Genomic DNA, 16,275 nt, shown 5'->3' on the forward strand with positions numbered 1-16,275 from the left:
GGGGGGGGAAGGGGGGGGGGGGGGGGGGGGGGACTCGGAGGTCCCTTTTAGCCAAACTTGGCCCCTTCTCACATTCAGATGCCCCACCTCAGACCTTGAGACTAGATGGCCTTCCTCGTTTTTGTAGCCTGTGTCCCCTTAACAAGGCTCTGAGATTATTAGTAAAGGGATTAGGACTGAACTGGCCACTCTGGTGCCCCAGCATTATTCCCTCGCAAGGTACCACATCACATACTGAGGGAATGAAGAAATGAAGTTGCTAAGGAGAACAGTGGGATGTAGGGATACAATCTGAAAAACCCTGGCTCACTCCTATTTCCCATTCCCTTCTCCAGGAAGCCCTATCTTCACATCACCCCAGGCCCCCACAGCTGACCACGTGGTACTGCCAGGTTATGAAAGGTCCATGTTCTCTCGAGTGGGACTAGGAGGACAGGGTCCAGGACTGCCTGGGCCATGCTGTGTCCCAGCACTGTACAGAACAGTTGAGGAACAGAATAGGTGACCAACACATCTTGGCTGGAAAATGAAGCTCCTGGAATCCCTATTAGCCTGGACCACAAGAGAGCAGGCAAAAACTGTGCTAAGTGCAGCACACAGGCCAGGCCTGAGGTGGATGGATGGTCAGTCAATACCCAGTGATAATCCCGCACAATGAGCCCTGGTCTCTACCCCATCCATCCCACCTGTTCCATGCTTTTTACCCAAAAATTCCCAGAGGGATTTGCGACTGTGATAGGTAGAGAATCAGAGAACCACTTTAAAAATGAACTAGTGGGCTTTAAACCAGGGCCTTAGCGTTAAGGGGGCATCCTCCACACCACAATTGGGGTTAGGCACATGAATCTCTCAGTGTTTATTTAATGAATGAGTAAATAATTTCCTCTTGAAAAGGCCTCCCACCCCAATTAAAGGCCAACTTCAGTAACACTTCAAGATTTTGACCCTGCTTCCTTCCTGCTAGGAGGTGCCATGGCTTTTATTGAAAGAAAAACAAAACAAAACAAAACAGGGCAAACACATTTCTTAATAAGTGCAGTTTGTTAAAATCCTGTTAAAACATATGGGTCAAGAAGTAAAAAATGAAAGGATCATTGTAGGAAAAACTTTTAGGTCTGGCACCTGGAAGATCACTGAGAGGAGGCAGTGGGAGAAACTTCATATTCCAAAGGGAAGGAGCCACTCCCCACCCTTCCCTTTCTTCCCTCTTACCCGCTTAATCCCACCAGAAACTACCAAGACGCCTGGAATAAAAGGTTTCAAGTTCAATAGTCACACTCTCTCCAAATACAAAAGCAGTTACAATTCAACTGAACACAGAAGCTTATGTGCAAAGTTATGGGGAACTGAGACATCGTATAAAAAGTTAGGTTAAAGATGATTCTGTGGTTTTGTGTTGTGTTTTGTTTTGTTTCGAGGGTGTGGCTCTTCCTCGGTCACCTGAACTCAGCAAAGAAATGGTTATCTTGATGAACTATCAACAGCTGACCCACAGTAAAAACAAAGTCTAAAAATTAAAAAAAAAAAAAAAGCATAATTACCAAAAAATATGTCACTGCTTCCTCCCTCCCATTTTGCTTTTTAAACTTTTTTTTTTAAGTTTTTTTTTTTTTTTTTTTAATCCTGAAAAGTAGACAGTAAAACAGCTCCTGGGAGAATTTACAACCAACTGCATGAGGGTCTGGGAAGCTGAGGGGGTGGAGCAGGGATAGGAAGAGTAGATGGGAAGGGGTCCTCCCCTCAGTCACTGTATGACCAAGAAAGATGAGGGGATTCTTTAGTCAAAAAGGAAGAAGGGAGAAAGGAGGAGGGGGGAGGATAACAGAAAATAAAAGGTCATTGTTGCCTGTTTGAATCCAGAGAAAAATGCCTGGCCCTGTGTGGGGGGCAGAAGCCCCTCAAAGGGGAGGCAGTGAGCTGGAGGGAGGCAGCCCTGGGATGACCTCGTCCTCCAGCACCATGGGACCTGGTGGGGGTAGAGGAGGAGGCCGAGGCAGGCGCTGGTGGAGGAAGCCGGCAGGGGCCTCTGAGAGCCTCTGGGACACACTGGCTACTGTGTGCTTGTGCCACCCTGTGTGTTCCCGGAGTAGCTCCCGTAGTCGTAGTTCCCGTAGTATGGCGGCCACTGGCCCTGGTTCTGATAGTACTGGTTCCACTGCTGGGCATACTGGGGAGAAAGAAATCAAGTGCACCAAGTTATCCTTCATCTACCCCACATTTGGCTCCTCCCCTGGCCCCACCCGTGCCTAGGGCAGAGATAGGTGCAGTGACAACAGTCACACATGGGTGCCCTGACACAGAAATCAAGGTACCTTGGTGATTGGCCTGATGCCACATGGGTGGAAAGTTTGGGACTGAAGGCCAGGTCTCCTGGGCTTTTCAATCTAGTGCCCTTTCAGGTGTAGCTAAATATCATATTCAAAATATTTAATAACAGGTATAGTGGCCTAAGCACCAACCTGAAGCAAGATTTGGAGGCCCCTGGCCATGATGCTGAAGCAAGATTTGGAGGCCCCTGGCCATGATGCTGAAGCAAGACTCAGAGGCCCCTGCTGTGCCAGACCTTATCCTTTGCTTGCTACACTGTGGATAGGGCTAGGGTACTAGTTATTTAGCAAGCAGTGTAGAAGTGTTTAACAAATGGAATGACTGTACCAGATGACAACATGAGGCCAGTAGGCTGCCCATCTCTTTAGAGACAAACAAGGACTCGAGTCTGGAAATATACACCCAGAAGGGGCCCCTTCAAATCTCTCCATCCCACTGGCCCCCAATCTGGCACCTACCTGCTGATACTGGTTATAGCTGGGCTGAGGGTAGGTCTGTGCGGTGGGGGGCGGCGGTGGGGTATAGGGGGCTGGGTTGTAGCCGCCGTAGCTCCCATAGTTGTAGGCAGGTGGCGGTGGAGGTGGAGGTGGTGGGGCTGTGTAGCCCTGGGTATAACCTCCCTGGTTGTAGGGTGGCTGGCTGTAACTCGGCTGGAAAGTGGAGAAAAAAACCCAAAGCTCTGTGAAACAGCCTATTCAAGTTGGGACAGAGGAAGAGCCTTTGTAAGCAATTGGCCCCTGTGATACTATGATTGAGATATACATGCTTTTGTCCACAGTTCCTGGCTCTGCAAGGCAGGACTCTTAATCTCCCCTGCCTTTCTGTCTTGGAGCTGGCCATAAAGCAATTTTCTTACCTACCTTATCAGATAATAGGTCCTAAGACCCCCATTCCAGAAGAGATCCTGCCCCATAGCCAGGAGGAAGGAATATTACATAGAGAGGCCAAGAAGAACCTGAACAAAAAGGCCTTGCTAGGTTTCCCCACTCAGTCTGTACGACTGTCCATGCATGAATCATGCCTACATAATGAAGTGTCGATAAAAACTCAAGAGCATAGGGTTTGGGGAGCTTCTGGATAGCTGAACAAGTGGAGGTTACTGGAGGGTGGTACACCTGGGGAGGGCATGGAAGCTCTGCTCCCCTTCTCCTAGATCTCACCCTATACATCTCTTTCATCTGGCTGTTTATTTGCATCCTTTAAAGTATCTTTTATAATAATACAGTAAATCCCTGAGTTCTGTGAGCTACTCAGCAAATCAACTGAACCTCAGGAGGGGGTTGTAGGGCCCCAATTTATAGCCAGTCAATCAGAAGCACAGGTGAAATAACCTGGTGCTTGCACCTGCCATCTGAAGTGGGGGGCAGTCTTGTGGGACAGGGCCCCACTATGGTATCTGACACTACCTCTCAATAGGTAGTATCGGAAGTGAATTGAATTTAGAGGACACCCAGCTGGTGTCTGCTGGAAAACTGCTTGCTTGGTAGTAGGGAGCAATCTCCACACATTTGGTCACAGAAGTCTGTCTTCTGTGTTTTTTTTTTTTTAAAAGATGACTGGTAAGGGGATCTTAACCCTTGACTTGGTGTTGTCAGCACCATGCTCACCCAGTGAGCGAACCGGCCATCCCTATATAGGATCTGAACCCGTGGCCTTGGTGTTATCAGCACCACACTCTCCCAAGTGAGCCATGGGCCGGCCCTTGTCTTCTGTGTTGACTGTGCTGTGAGAGCAGAGGAAGAACACAATTTGTGTTTTTTCCCAATTCTCAGCCCACAAAGGCACTTCCCTGGTGGAGACTGTCTGGGGACTGAGAAGGAGATGGGTCAACTCTGTGACATGGGAGTACAGAGCAGGAGGAAGGCCTGTGTTCCGGACTTTAATCCCAGCTGTAAGACTCTGGGGGAGTAAAGCACATGGCATTTCTTGAAATCCCAGATTTCTTTTCTGTAACTCAAGAAACACAACAGAACTATCCCTTCAAAATGCTTTGAGTATTCAATAAGCTTATGTGTACAAACCACTGGGCACTCAATAATTAATGGTAGCTGTTACTAGAAGATTTTGAGAAAAATAATAGTGGCAATTTACTAAGTGCTTCCCATTTTAGGCTGCATTATTAACTCATTTAATCCCTCTATCAACTCTGGACTGGGAAGTTCCATCAGCCCCATTTTACAGAGAAGAAAGCTGAGGCTTAAAGAAGCGAAATCACTGGGCCAAGGTCACACAGCTAAAAAGGACTTAACCCTAGGTCTGCTTAGTCCTGGAACCTTAACCACTAAACCACAGTGCTGCCCATCCCTCACAACAAACTTCAGGAGTGAGTTCTAGGGCCACCCTGTGGCGCACTCGGGAGAGTGCGGCGCTTGGAGCACAGCGACGCTCCAGCCGCGGGTTCGGATCCTATATAGGAATGGCCGGTGCGCTCGCTGGCTGAGCGCGGTGTGGGCGACACCACACCAAGTATTGCGATCCCCTTGCTGGTCACGGAAAAGACAAAAAAAAAAAAAAGAAGTGAGTTCTACTAACACCTCTTGTCCTTTATGGGGAAAACAAAGTCCAGAGAGATGAAGCTGTTTGTCTAAGTTCACAAAACTAGGATGTTGTGGAGCTGGAGGTTTAAATTTGTGCCTGCCCAATTCCTGTTCTAGGAAATATTCAGGTTAGACTGGGAACCATACATCTATCTCCTGGACCTGGAACATAGAAAGTGCTCAATAAATGGCTGAGCAATAAATGAATAAATGAAGACTATTCTCAACACCACACGCAGCCAGTGAGCCAACCAGCCATCCCTATATAGGATCTGAACCCGTGGCCTTGGTATTATCAGCACCGCACTCTCCCAAGTGAGCCACGGGCCGGCCCAAAATGAAGACTATTCTCAACACCACACGCAGCCGGTGAGCCAACCAGCCATCCCTATATAGGATCTGAACCCGTGGCCTTGGTATTATCAGCACCGCACTCTCCCAAGTGAGCCACGGGCCGGCCCAAAATGAAGACTATTCTGGTTAACAGAAACCTGTGCATACCAGAGCCAGAGCACTGAATTGCCAAGAACTGGAACTGAGCCTGAAACTGCTCAGTAGTGAAGCTCTCAGTGCACAGGGCAAGTCCTCACCAACCTTAGGGCCCCGATCTCCACATCCTGACAATAAAGGGGTCAGTCCCTTCCAGCCTGGGAAAGGAGTGACTCCAATTGAGTGCTTTCTTGGGGATTCAGTGAGGCCAGCAACAAAGCCAAGAGAAATGTATTTGTTGGAGGGACCAATGCTTACAGCCTGGTGCTGTTCATAATCCTGAACGACACAATCCCAAATGGCATAATCTCGAATGTTGAAATCCCAAAATATCAAAATCCCTGAAGTCTAAAATCTCAAAAATCACAAACCCAAAAGATTAAAATTCTAATTCATTTATTAGATGAATAAGAATAAAGTTCTAATTCGTTTTATGCAATTTTTGCAAATTTGACTCCGTGAAAGTGCATTATCACAACGTTGAGTTTGTGTGTAAACATTGTGTGGATATGTAAAAATGTTGAAATCGCCTCAATAAATGAAGAGATGTCCTTTTTGTACATCTGCATTGGTGAAAGATAAAATTTCTTCAAATCTTGGCTTTTTGGGCAACTGCATACCTGCATGTTGACCCAACACAGTTTTTTATCAATTTCATCAAAATACTTAAGACTGTTCTTCATAGCTTCAGATGACCACAGTTATAAAGCTGGGCCACACAATTACCAACCACAGTGATATGCGTTTATACATTTCGTCTTGTGACATGTTTCTTTATGAATATGGTCCATCTACTTGTAACTGTTACACCTGTGTAATTATCATTAGAATATCTGAGTATTTATGCTTCCAAAAATGTGTATGTTAATTGCCTACTCTGTTGTGTAAAGCAGATTAAGAAGTGTTCTATGGTGGTTTTATTATGTTTCTCAAATCTCCCTTTAAAAATGTGGGCTGGCCAGTTAGCTCAGTAGGTTAGAATGCAGCCTTATAACACCAAGGTCACCAGTTTGGATCCCTGAACTGGCTAGCCACCAGAAAAAACAAAAACAAAAACAAACAAAAAAATGCAAGTAAGTGGGGCTGGCCAGTTAGCTCACTTGGTTAGAGTGTGGTGCCGATAAAAACATAAGTGAATGTCTTTTAAAGAATTTTTTACAGTTATTTTTTCTAGAATTATATTTTCGGGCTTTTGATCTTTTGGGATTGTGATTTTCGGTATTTTAGACTTGAGGGATTTTGATCTTTTGGTATTTCAATATTTCAGATTATGGCATTCAGGAATGTGGCCCAAATTCCTTACAGCCAATCCCCTGAAGGTGGTGGGAGGAAAGGCAGGTTCTGGGAAGGTCTCAATTTACTCCTGGGTTTAGAAGGGATCTGGGAATGTCAAGGGACCATCCCAGTTCCCAGCACTGCCAGGGAGAACCTAGACCTGCCTCCTCTCTCCTGCTTGGGTTCAAGAGCATATGCGTGCACAAGAACATACAAACCCATGCTCAATCTCTCACCTGTGGAGGGCTGTAGCTGCTGACTGGGGGGGTGCTGGTATTGGCGCTTGAGCCAGGCATACTGCTGTTCTTGTTGTAGCTACTGGGCCCTGGGGGGTTCCGAGCAGGGCTGTAGCTGGGCGGTGGTGGTGGCTGCTGTGGTGGTGGCTGTGGTGGTGGCGGCTGCTGAGGCGGTGGCTGTTGCTGGGGAGCCCGATTATAGCTGCCTCGATTGTTGGAGTTGTTGTTATCCCGGCTGTTGTTACCCCAGCGGTTCTGGTTGTAGCCACCACTTCCACTGCGGTTGAAACCTGTATTGGAAAACTCCAGATGAGAGGCCCCATCATTCTCAACTTGTAGTCCCCAGGAACAGGGCTGCCTTGGTAACTGCTGTGGTCCCAGGATGGCCAGGCACAGAGCAGGAACTCAATTATAAGTGAATAAATAAAGCATGTCCTCTGGGATTCCCCAGACCCCTGGGTACGCTCCCCTGTCCCAGCCCTGATAACACCAGGTCATTATTGCCTGCTGACACATTTGTCTTATCCACTAGACTGTGGGCCCGGTGAGGCAGGGACCAGGGCTGTCTTGGTTTCTACTGTGTCCCAGCATCTTAATAGCTGTTGGACAAATGCAGACAGAGATGTTCAGGAAGAGGGATGCTAAGCACAGGGGACAGCCATGATGGAGTTGAGTCAGATCTAGCCCTCTTCATGCTTGGCCAAGTGGACCAATCTCTCCCGAGCCTTTGTGCACCTGTTTCTTGGTCCTGGAACCCATTCCCTCTTCTCCTGGCCAACTCCTACTAGACCTATGGACCTTAGCTTAGACAACAGCACCCCAGGAGACCTTTCGTGAGCCCTGCTGTCTCTCTGCAGGCTGGATTGGGGTCACCTGAGGTCACAGAATCCTTGAGCTTTCTCATTAATCTATTTAGGTCATGCCTGTGTCCTCAGAACTATCCAGGACAAGACTGAAAAAGAGCAGGGATCAGGACAAGTTTGTTAAATTATGAACAGACACTTTACTTCAGAGACAGCAGTACTTAGTGGCTAGGAACTTGGCCTTTAGATCACTTTAATCCCAGCTCTGGTTTTAGCTGAGTGATCTTGGGCAAATTAACCTGTCAGTCTCTGTGTTGGGACCCAGGACTGGCAATAAACTTGATCTGGTCCTCTTCTCAAGGAGCTCATGGTCAGATGGGGGAAGATTCACAAAAATGACAACAATGTGACATAAGAACACTGTAACATGCACATGGACAAAGGGCTTGAGAAGCAATATCTGCAGGAGTGGGACAGTAGGAGAGTTTCCCTGAGGTGTCAGAGTCTGACTCATCTCGGTTCTCTACCAGAGTTTAACTCACAGCTGGTGCTCAGTAAACTTCAGTTGCTGATTAAGCAAGCAGTTAAAGCCCAACCCCCAACCAGGGAACAAAAAGTGTGGAGAGCTGTGTGTGAGATGTCTCACCTCCTCGGTAGTTGCCTCCTCCTCCACTGCCTCCCCCTCGGTTCTGAAAGCCTCCTCGGTTGCCTCCGGGGGGACCTCGGTTGTCATAGCGCTGGAAACTGCCACCACCCCCGCGGCCTCGGAAGCCACCACCACCTCGGTTGTCAAAGCGCTTTTCAGGGGGTGGCCCAGCCTTGCGACCTTCCTCATTGTATTGCCTCACCAGCTTGTCTGCTTCCTCCCGCTGTAGTTCAATGAACAGAACCTCATCCAAGAAGTCCCCAACGTCTGGCAATGTGAAGTTGGCTAGGAGGAAGGGAGTGCCCCAGAGGGAACAGGGAGTGGAGGTTAGTACCTTCTGATGTATGGTCCCCTCCGCCCTCAGAACACTGGCCTGCCAGAAAGGAGAAAGTGAAGGAAACTAGAATAATGTACGAGAAATAGCTAAGATAGGGTCTCAACCCACAGGGACCTGTATCAGCCTGACAACTATTAGGGGCAAAAGAAGACACTCTCCTGCCTTTCCTGAAGAGGTGGCTAAGCCCCATCTAACCACAGTGTACAGCTCCCTCCAGCCTCACTCCTACTTTCACAGAGGAGCAAATTGAGGCTTGTCCACAGTCAGACAACCCAGTGGGTGACAGAGGCAGGGTGGCCATACAGGTATTTCAGATTTTGCTCCCACACATCCTTTCCCTCATGCTACCCCAGCCCCATCCAGTTTGAAACCCTGACACAAGAGAGAGATGGGTAGCTTTTCCATTCATAGCTGTGATAGACAGGGAAGGGGTAAAGCAGAAAAAAAGAATAAGATCAGAAAAGGAATAATTAGGGAGCCGAGGAGGAACAAACTGAGTAAAGAGCCTTTTCTCTTAAGGACCTGTTGTGATATCCCTCTGGGAACCACTCATTTCCTACCTTTCATTTCTAAGACCGCGTGATCTGGGACATCCTTCCCCTCCTCGTCGGTTCGCTTTATTGTTCGGTCTTTTAGGTCCTCATCGGTGGGACAAATTACGATCGCTTTGCGCTGGAAGCCTTCAAATGGTCTCATTTTTCGTCTCTGGGCTGACCCATAAACATTTGTCTAGGAGTAGGTAACAGAAGAGGTAAGAAATGGTTCATTAAGAGTTAGTTTTCTCCTCTGAGGGGTATCATGTAGGCCAGGGACTGATAAAAGGACAGGAGTGCTCCTTCTAAGCAGAGAAACTCAAGAAACTGCTCTTTTTCACTTTGAAGATTCTTATGTCCACCCTCAGCAAATAAATTGACTTGGGAAAGTGGCCACTGAGAGGCACAGGGTAGGGGTTCTAATGGTTGGGCCTTGTTTTTTAATCCTATTTATTTTTGATATTGCACATTACAACTTCTCTTCCTTATTCTAAAAGTAATACATGCTCATGGTAAAAAACTCACAGTGTAAGGTATAAAGTTTAGAGTAAGAATCCCTTTATCTGCTGAGTGCCAGCCCTACTTCCCAGAGATACCAATATTCAATTTCTTATGTACACTTCTAAAATATTTATGTAATTTTTAACACATATGGAATTGTACTATACACTCTTTGGAAGCTCTTTGTCATTTAACATTTCTCTAAAATTTTTCTGTACAGTGTTCTTTTTTAATGGCTGTGTAGTATCTATAGAATGGATATGCTATAATTAACCAGCTCCTTTTGACAGTTGTATAGATTGTTTTCATCAACACTGTGATTCTTTTATTCCCTCAGTCCTTCTCTGAAACAATAGCCCCACCAAGCTTTAACCAGGGACATTGACAAGGCAATAGCCCATGCTTTTCACAAGCACTGTTTCACTACTAATGTTTTCTTCCCTTCCTCAATATGATGGGCAAGTTCATTCATCCTTAGCTGGCTCTCAATGTGACTGAGAGCAGTAACAACAAGAGCTTTCATTTAATGAATGTCTCCTGCATACTAGGCCCTTTGGGACTGAGGCCCACAACTGTTGGACCACAGGGTTCCATGGACTGAGCCTGTGCATTTGAATCACATGGACACTACTGAAACGGCAAGCAGCTCAAACCCCACTTGAGACTTTCTGAGCCTGTATCTTTGGAGGTGCAACCCAGGCATCTACCTATACATGTATCTTCTCTATCCAAACTCAGAAACTCAGCAGAACTGTAGTGATGAGTTTTAAACTGTACTTAAACAACTTCTTGGTAGCTGTGACAGGAACCCAAGGGAGAAGCTGCAGAGTGGAAGGACAGTTTGTAAGGAGGCACAAAAGTACAAAAAATATATTATGAAGACACAGCCAGGCAGGGTAGAAAGAGCGAAGGGTCAAGTCCTGATGTGGCCACTAACTCACTGGCCAGTCATTATAGTTGCTCTCTCTGTAAAATGGGGCTGAAAAGCTTCCCTCCCAGGGCTGATGAGGATTGGGCAGGAGGATGACCACAATGCAACTGACAGTGTGAGGAACTACTTGAGTCGGGGCTATGCAGTGGCCTCCAGGGCAGGAGATGCCTTGACAGGAGGCAGGCAGAGCACTGGGATGGCTGGGCAGACTTTAGCTCTAACCTGACTCAGCCTCATCACACCTGCATGGCCCTGGGCGCGAATGACCTCCATTCCAAGCCTCAGCCTGCTCCTCTGTAAAATCAACTTACTAGGTATTTATTGAGTCTTAAGCCCACAAATGGGAAAAAAATATGAATGTCTTTCGGTTACTGTGAAGACTGAATGAGTTCATGTGAGTAAAAGCTCTTGTCAGCCCAGGGCCTAGCAGGCAGCCAACGCTCAACAAATGTGAGCCACCAATGATATGGTTGTCATTGGGTGGGGTGCTGAGGATATTTATGCTGTAATGTTGACTTGAAGCATCCCAGATCAAAGAAAAGGTTAAGGTGAAAAATCAAAAAAACAAAACAAAACAAAACAAAAAAGAAAAGGTTAAGGTATAGTGATCTCCCAAATGAAAGGCAGGGACAGTGAGGGAAGAAGCTCAGGGTTGAAATAATCCCATATTTACTATATGTGAGACTCTAGACAAGTCACTTAATTAGACTCAAATTTCTTCATCTGCAAGACAGGGATCATTTCACCCTCCTCCTGGCTCTGGTAAGGATTTGCAGATGCAAAAATCTCTGCCATGTGACAGGGAAGGGGACAGAGAAAGAAGTCAACTCACAGTGTGGATCTGAAAATATAATCAAAAGGACTGACACTGTCCTAGGACAGGCTTCCCAATGGAAAGTACCAAGGAAAATTAAGTCTGAGGAAAAGAGGTGAGCAGAAAGCTAGGTGTGGGTCAGTCAGAGGCCAGAGATCCCAGCACAGACCTGTTAGGAGATCCAGGCTGTGGGTGCAGCTATTCTCAAAACCAGCCAGATGCCCCGGCTCTGACACACGTCAGGCAGAAATGTCCTTCCCTGTTCCTCAGGGAAAGTATCCCAACCTTCATGAAGGAGCAGGTGGGCATTATACAGTGGCAGGCACACACACACTGTTTGGGGTCTTAACCACTGGCCCAAGGAGAGGCCTTGGGCCACAAATAGTTTAAAAGGGTACATCAGGTAACAGAGGAGGAGTTAAGTCCCCTCTTCCCACTACTCTTCCTTGGCTCCATTCCTAAAACCAAAGCAGCAGATGGCATCTGGTATAGGAAGATAAAATTTGGCTTCCTCCAGCTAAATAATCAAATTTTCTCCTGACACAAAAGCCAGAGTAGGTGGGTGCCAAAGTGAATGTGGCCCAAAACCATTCTGCTGATAACCCATTCCATTCTGTTTGCTTGCCCATAAGCGATCCTATTGTGACTCATCTGAACCCTAAGGGTGTGGAGAAACACTTTCTGGAGGTTTTCTATGTGGCAGACCTGCCCTGTCAATGTCCTGATGAGGGAACAGAGAAGAGAAGCAACAGTGCCAAGAAGGCTAATCTCTGTGGCTTCACTGTATAGGAGGAATGGGGGCTGAGCAGACTGGACTCATAAACAGCCGGCCTTTGTCCTGGGAAGTGGCTAGACTTTGAGGGATGGCTCCTCAGACGCTTTAGAACTGAGGTGCTAAGAACCCTCTCAGTGATAGTTTTTAAGACTGCACCTCCCTCCACTTACTCCTTGGCTTAAGGAAGAGAAGAAATGTCTAAACCACACCAGCAGAAATGCAAATACTTGGCTTTTCTGGAGTAAAGGGAGTTAACTGCCTCTGGCTGTTGCCACAGCAAACATGGTGAGGTCAGAGCCCCTGGGCCAGCCCAGCACTACTGTAGTCACTGGGGGCTGCTGGGGGCTGCTGGCGGCTGTTGCTAGGAGACTATCACAACAGCTAGGTCAGCTTTTCCAGCTGCATAGGTTCCCCCTGCCTAGCTCCTGCTTCTCCCAGTCCACCCTGCTTAAAGATGCTGACTCTAAGAGAAAGTTTGGGCTGTCTGTGTTCCCTGACCCCCCAACCACCCCCAATCCCCAGCAACATGGGCCAAGGGACAGAAGTTGGGTTTCTCAGAGAAGCTACATGAGTTTTGGTGTATGACAGTCTGAGGGAGTGAGGGAAGAACACAGCAGACACAGGTGATTTCTGCTGACAGCCCAAGTTCTCTAAAAGTCCCACTGTCCCCTGTCTACACTCACTTGTCACAGCTCAACAGGGTCAAGTTGGCAGCAAGAGAAACCTGGCTGGATCCCATAGGAGCAAACTTAAGGCTCATAAGTAGAGTTTGCTTTGGGCTCACAGTGAGGTGAACCCAGTGGAAGGAACCACATGTGCAGGAAGAGAACTAGCCAGAGTGTCAAGAACGGAAGGGGCTGGAGGCTCTGGGGATGGTGTGGATGGAGGAAAGAAATATTCCCTTCTCCAACACCTGCCAACAAGAGGTAGTTCTGTTTAGGCCTCGACTCTAATCCTGGGCTTCTGTCAGGCAAAAGTGTGGCACCTGCCAACAGGGACGCAATCAGGTTGGCGATGTCATTACATCTAGTCCTGACTCTAACCAATGCCCGGCCTGGCTCTGGGCTGTTAGAGCCCTCTAAGGGAACTTCTAGCCCATAGTACCCAACTCTGGGGGTGGTCTGGGCAACAACGCCCTATGGGGGCCCTCTCAGAAGTTTCCAGGAGGTCAACTTTGTTGCTTCGCAGAGGGCCAGCTTCTGCTTTGTACCCAGTGCTTTCTGGCCTGTCCCTCTGGTAGCCTAAGGATTGGCCAGAAAGCATCTCATTCCAGAGGCTTCCCACCTGCAAGAGAAGACTCCAAGAGCCAACCAAAGCAATGTAGCTTTCTACTCATTTTTCCTTTCTCTGCAGCATTTTACTAGCCAGGCAAATTTAGCTCTATCCCTCCCTGATGAAAACATGACTATGGCTCCCCACTGCCTTTAGGACGAGGCCTCAACTCTTTTTATCATCCTCCATGCCCTGGCCCAGACATCCCACTTACTGAAAGCTTTCCCAAATTCCTACCATGGCTCCAGCCATTCAGGACTATGGCCATCTGGGAAGTCAGCAGAACTGTGTTCTACTGTACATTGACTGCATGACTTTGGACAGGATCCTTCCCTTTACGAGACCTCAGTTTCCCCTCTGTCCACCTCCATTCTATTTTTTCTCTTCTGATGTTCTACAGCTGTAACACCCACATGATCTTAAGAGGCTGCTCAGGTCATCATGAAAGATAGGTCAAAGCTCCAACACACCTGAGAGCTTATGCCTGATTAGATACATCCTAGAGTGGGGACTGGGGGTCCCAGCCAGACAAAGGCAGAAGAATCCTGGCTTACCCGGCCCTGTCTGGCTTCTGCACACAAATTTTCCTTCCCTCTCAAGGATGGGCATTTCTTTTTTTTTTTTGTCTTTTTCCGTGTCCGGCAACGGATCGCAACCCTCAGTGTTGTTCCCGTACCGGACCGGGGACCGGCAACGGGATTGCAACCCTCGGCGCTGCTCCCGCGCCTCGCTCAGCCAGTGAGCGGGAACTGGTCTGTATGTGGGATCCGAACCCTCGGGTGGGAGCGCCGCTGCGCTTCCCAAGCGGTGCACTATCCAGTACGCCACCGGGCCGGCCCCCTAGGATGGGCATTTCTGAGGCCAAACTATATAACAGAAGGCTGGCAAGAGCCAAATGCAGGGAGGTCTAACCACTCAGGAAAAACCAGAGAAGGGAAAAGACAGCCCTGGGCTGAGATCTAGGAAGTACAGACACTTTGCCTGTAGCACTGATCTCCCCTTTTGGAAGTCCCATCTAGCCCAGGAGACAGCTATACATCATCAACTTACACCTCACTGCCAAAGCTGGTGGGGTGGGAAGTGATGGCAGATGGCCAGAGGCCTACTCTGAATACACACACTCATTCTCTCTCTCTCTTGTACCTAGAGTTTTCTGGAACCCACTTTTCGGGATTAGGCCATAACAGGTCAAACTACTAGCTTTAGACTCCCTTCTCAGGCCTTAGTAACCTACAGCTTTAGGGCCCAAGTCAATTGTCTAATCTGTGGTTAAACAGAGAACCCTCATCCCCCACCTTTACCTCACTATTGGCCTGGATCACTTGGATCAACCACATTTCACTCTGCCAGGAGGCAGCAGTCCTGAAGACCACAGTTACACCTGGTGCAGCCCTGGACTCTATCCCTGGACAAGGCAGCACCAGCTAAGAAGGCCAATAGTGAGCCATTACAGCACTTAGCTGTTATACGTACGGCTGAGCTGCTGGGGGCCTGGCCTCCAGAGAAACCCACTTAGGCCTCCTGGACATAGACCTTAGATGATCCACCCTGCCACTATAATCCTTCTCTATTGTTTCACATGTTTGAAATGGGTTTCGTGGCTAGATTAACCAGCAAACTAAGAAAAAAGACAGGCAGGAAATAATTGCTGGGGTATCCAAAAAGAGGTATCCTCAGGGTGTTAAAACAATACCATTGCTCTGCCTTTCAGGACAATAAGTCCAATCGGGGCCAAGTCAGAGTAAAATTCCAAAATGCCCTGACAAGGAGAATGAGCAAAGTGAGGCCAAGGGTTTAAAAAATAAATGAACGAGTCTTCAAAGGAGGGAGAAGGTTGGTTGCAAATTATTGATAGGACCAAGGTGAGGGGAATAACCATGGATGGCTTTCAGACTATCCTGTGCTCAACTGTTTTGTGTAGGATCCTCGCCCCTATATGAAGGCAACTTGGTTCCTAGGAATTTCTTTCTGACAAGCCAACCACCATCACCAGCTCTGCCTTCATAGGACCACTTTGAACTCATGGTAATCAAGTACCCAGAGCTACATGTATGGAAGGCACTTCAGTAAGGCTACAAGGGTGGTATGTTAGTGTACATATTTACAGTGTACAACTTACAGGTTCTTAAGAAAGCACAAATGCAAGGCTGAGGGGAACAGAGGCTTATTCACAGATCCCCAAACACATATAATAAGGAAACATCCTTTGTTGTTTGAGAGAGCCTTTAAGACAAATGTCAAGTATGACATTGCATAAGCAATAAACATATGGAACTCATTACTCTAAAACAAGGATCCTTAAATCATTTTTGATTAATCATCCTTTCGAGAATGCTGAAAGCCATAAACAATCTTCCTATCCTAACTCAACACTGCCCAGTTTTTTAAAGAAAGAACGTATCTGTACCTGTATACAATATTCTGTATTCAGTTTGAAAGGTTTGCAGATCCCCTGATATTAAGAATCCTGCCCTTAGTGGAAATGTAGGTAGGCCGGCCCGTGGCTCACTTGGTAGAGTGCGGTGCTGATAACACCAAGGCCACGGGTTCGGATCCTATATAGGGATGGCCGGTTTGCTCACTGGCTGAGCGTGGTGCTGACAACACCAAGCCAAGGGTTGAGATCCCCTTACCGGTCATCTTTTAAAAAAAAAAAAAAAAAGAAATGTAGGTAAAAAAAAAAAAGATTTAGCTATATACCTGCCAGTCATAAAAACTTGCTAAAAGAAGCTGGGATATACCTATTCCATTGAGTAATTAACAACAGTCACCAGCTGCTATGTGCCAGGTTCTGCATT

General features: G+C 47.4%; 1 protein-coding gene across 3 annotated transcripts in view; it reads right to left on the bottom strand.

Moving 5' to 3' along the window:
• Positions 1 to 931: 931 nt before the first annotated feature.
• HNRNPUL1 (heterogeneous nuclear ribonucleoprotein U-like 1) overlaps positions 932 to 16,275 on the bottom strand; it is a 39,558-nt gene continuing 24,214 nt past the window's right edge. For all 3 annotated transcript variants that reach the window (XM_008583292.1, XM_008583293.1, XM_008583291.1), the window contains exons 11-15: positions 9,212 to 9,380; positions 8,315 to 8,599; positions 6,866 to 7,155; positions 2,787 to 2,978; positions 932 to 2,167 (exon numbers count right to left, since the gene is read on the bottom strand). In XM_008583292.1, coding sequence (XP_008581514.1) covers positions 2,051 to 2,167; positions 2,787 to 2,978; positions 6,866 to 7,155; positions 8,315 to 8,599; positions 9,212 to 9,380 — 1,053 coding nt within the window. In that variant the 3' untranslated portion in view covers positions 932 to 2,050. The remainder of the gene's footprint in view (positions 2,168 to 2,786; positions 2,979 to 6,865; positions 7,156 to 8,314; positions 8,600 to 9,211; positions 9,381 to 16,275) is intronic.

The sequence above is a fragment of the Galeopterus variegatus genome, unplaced genomic scaffold, assembly GCF_000696425.1.
Source record: "Galeopterus variegatus unplaced genomic scaffold, G_variegatus-3.0.2 Scaffold2882, whole genome shotgun sequence".
Lineage (NCBI taxonomy): Eukaryota > Metazoa > Chordata > Mammalia > Dermoptera > Cynocephalidae > Galeopterus > Galeopterus variegatus.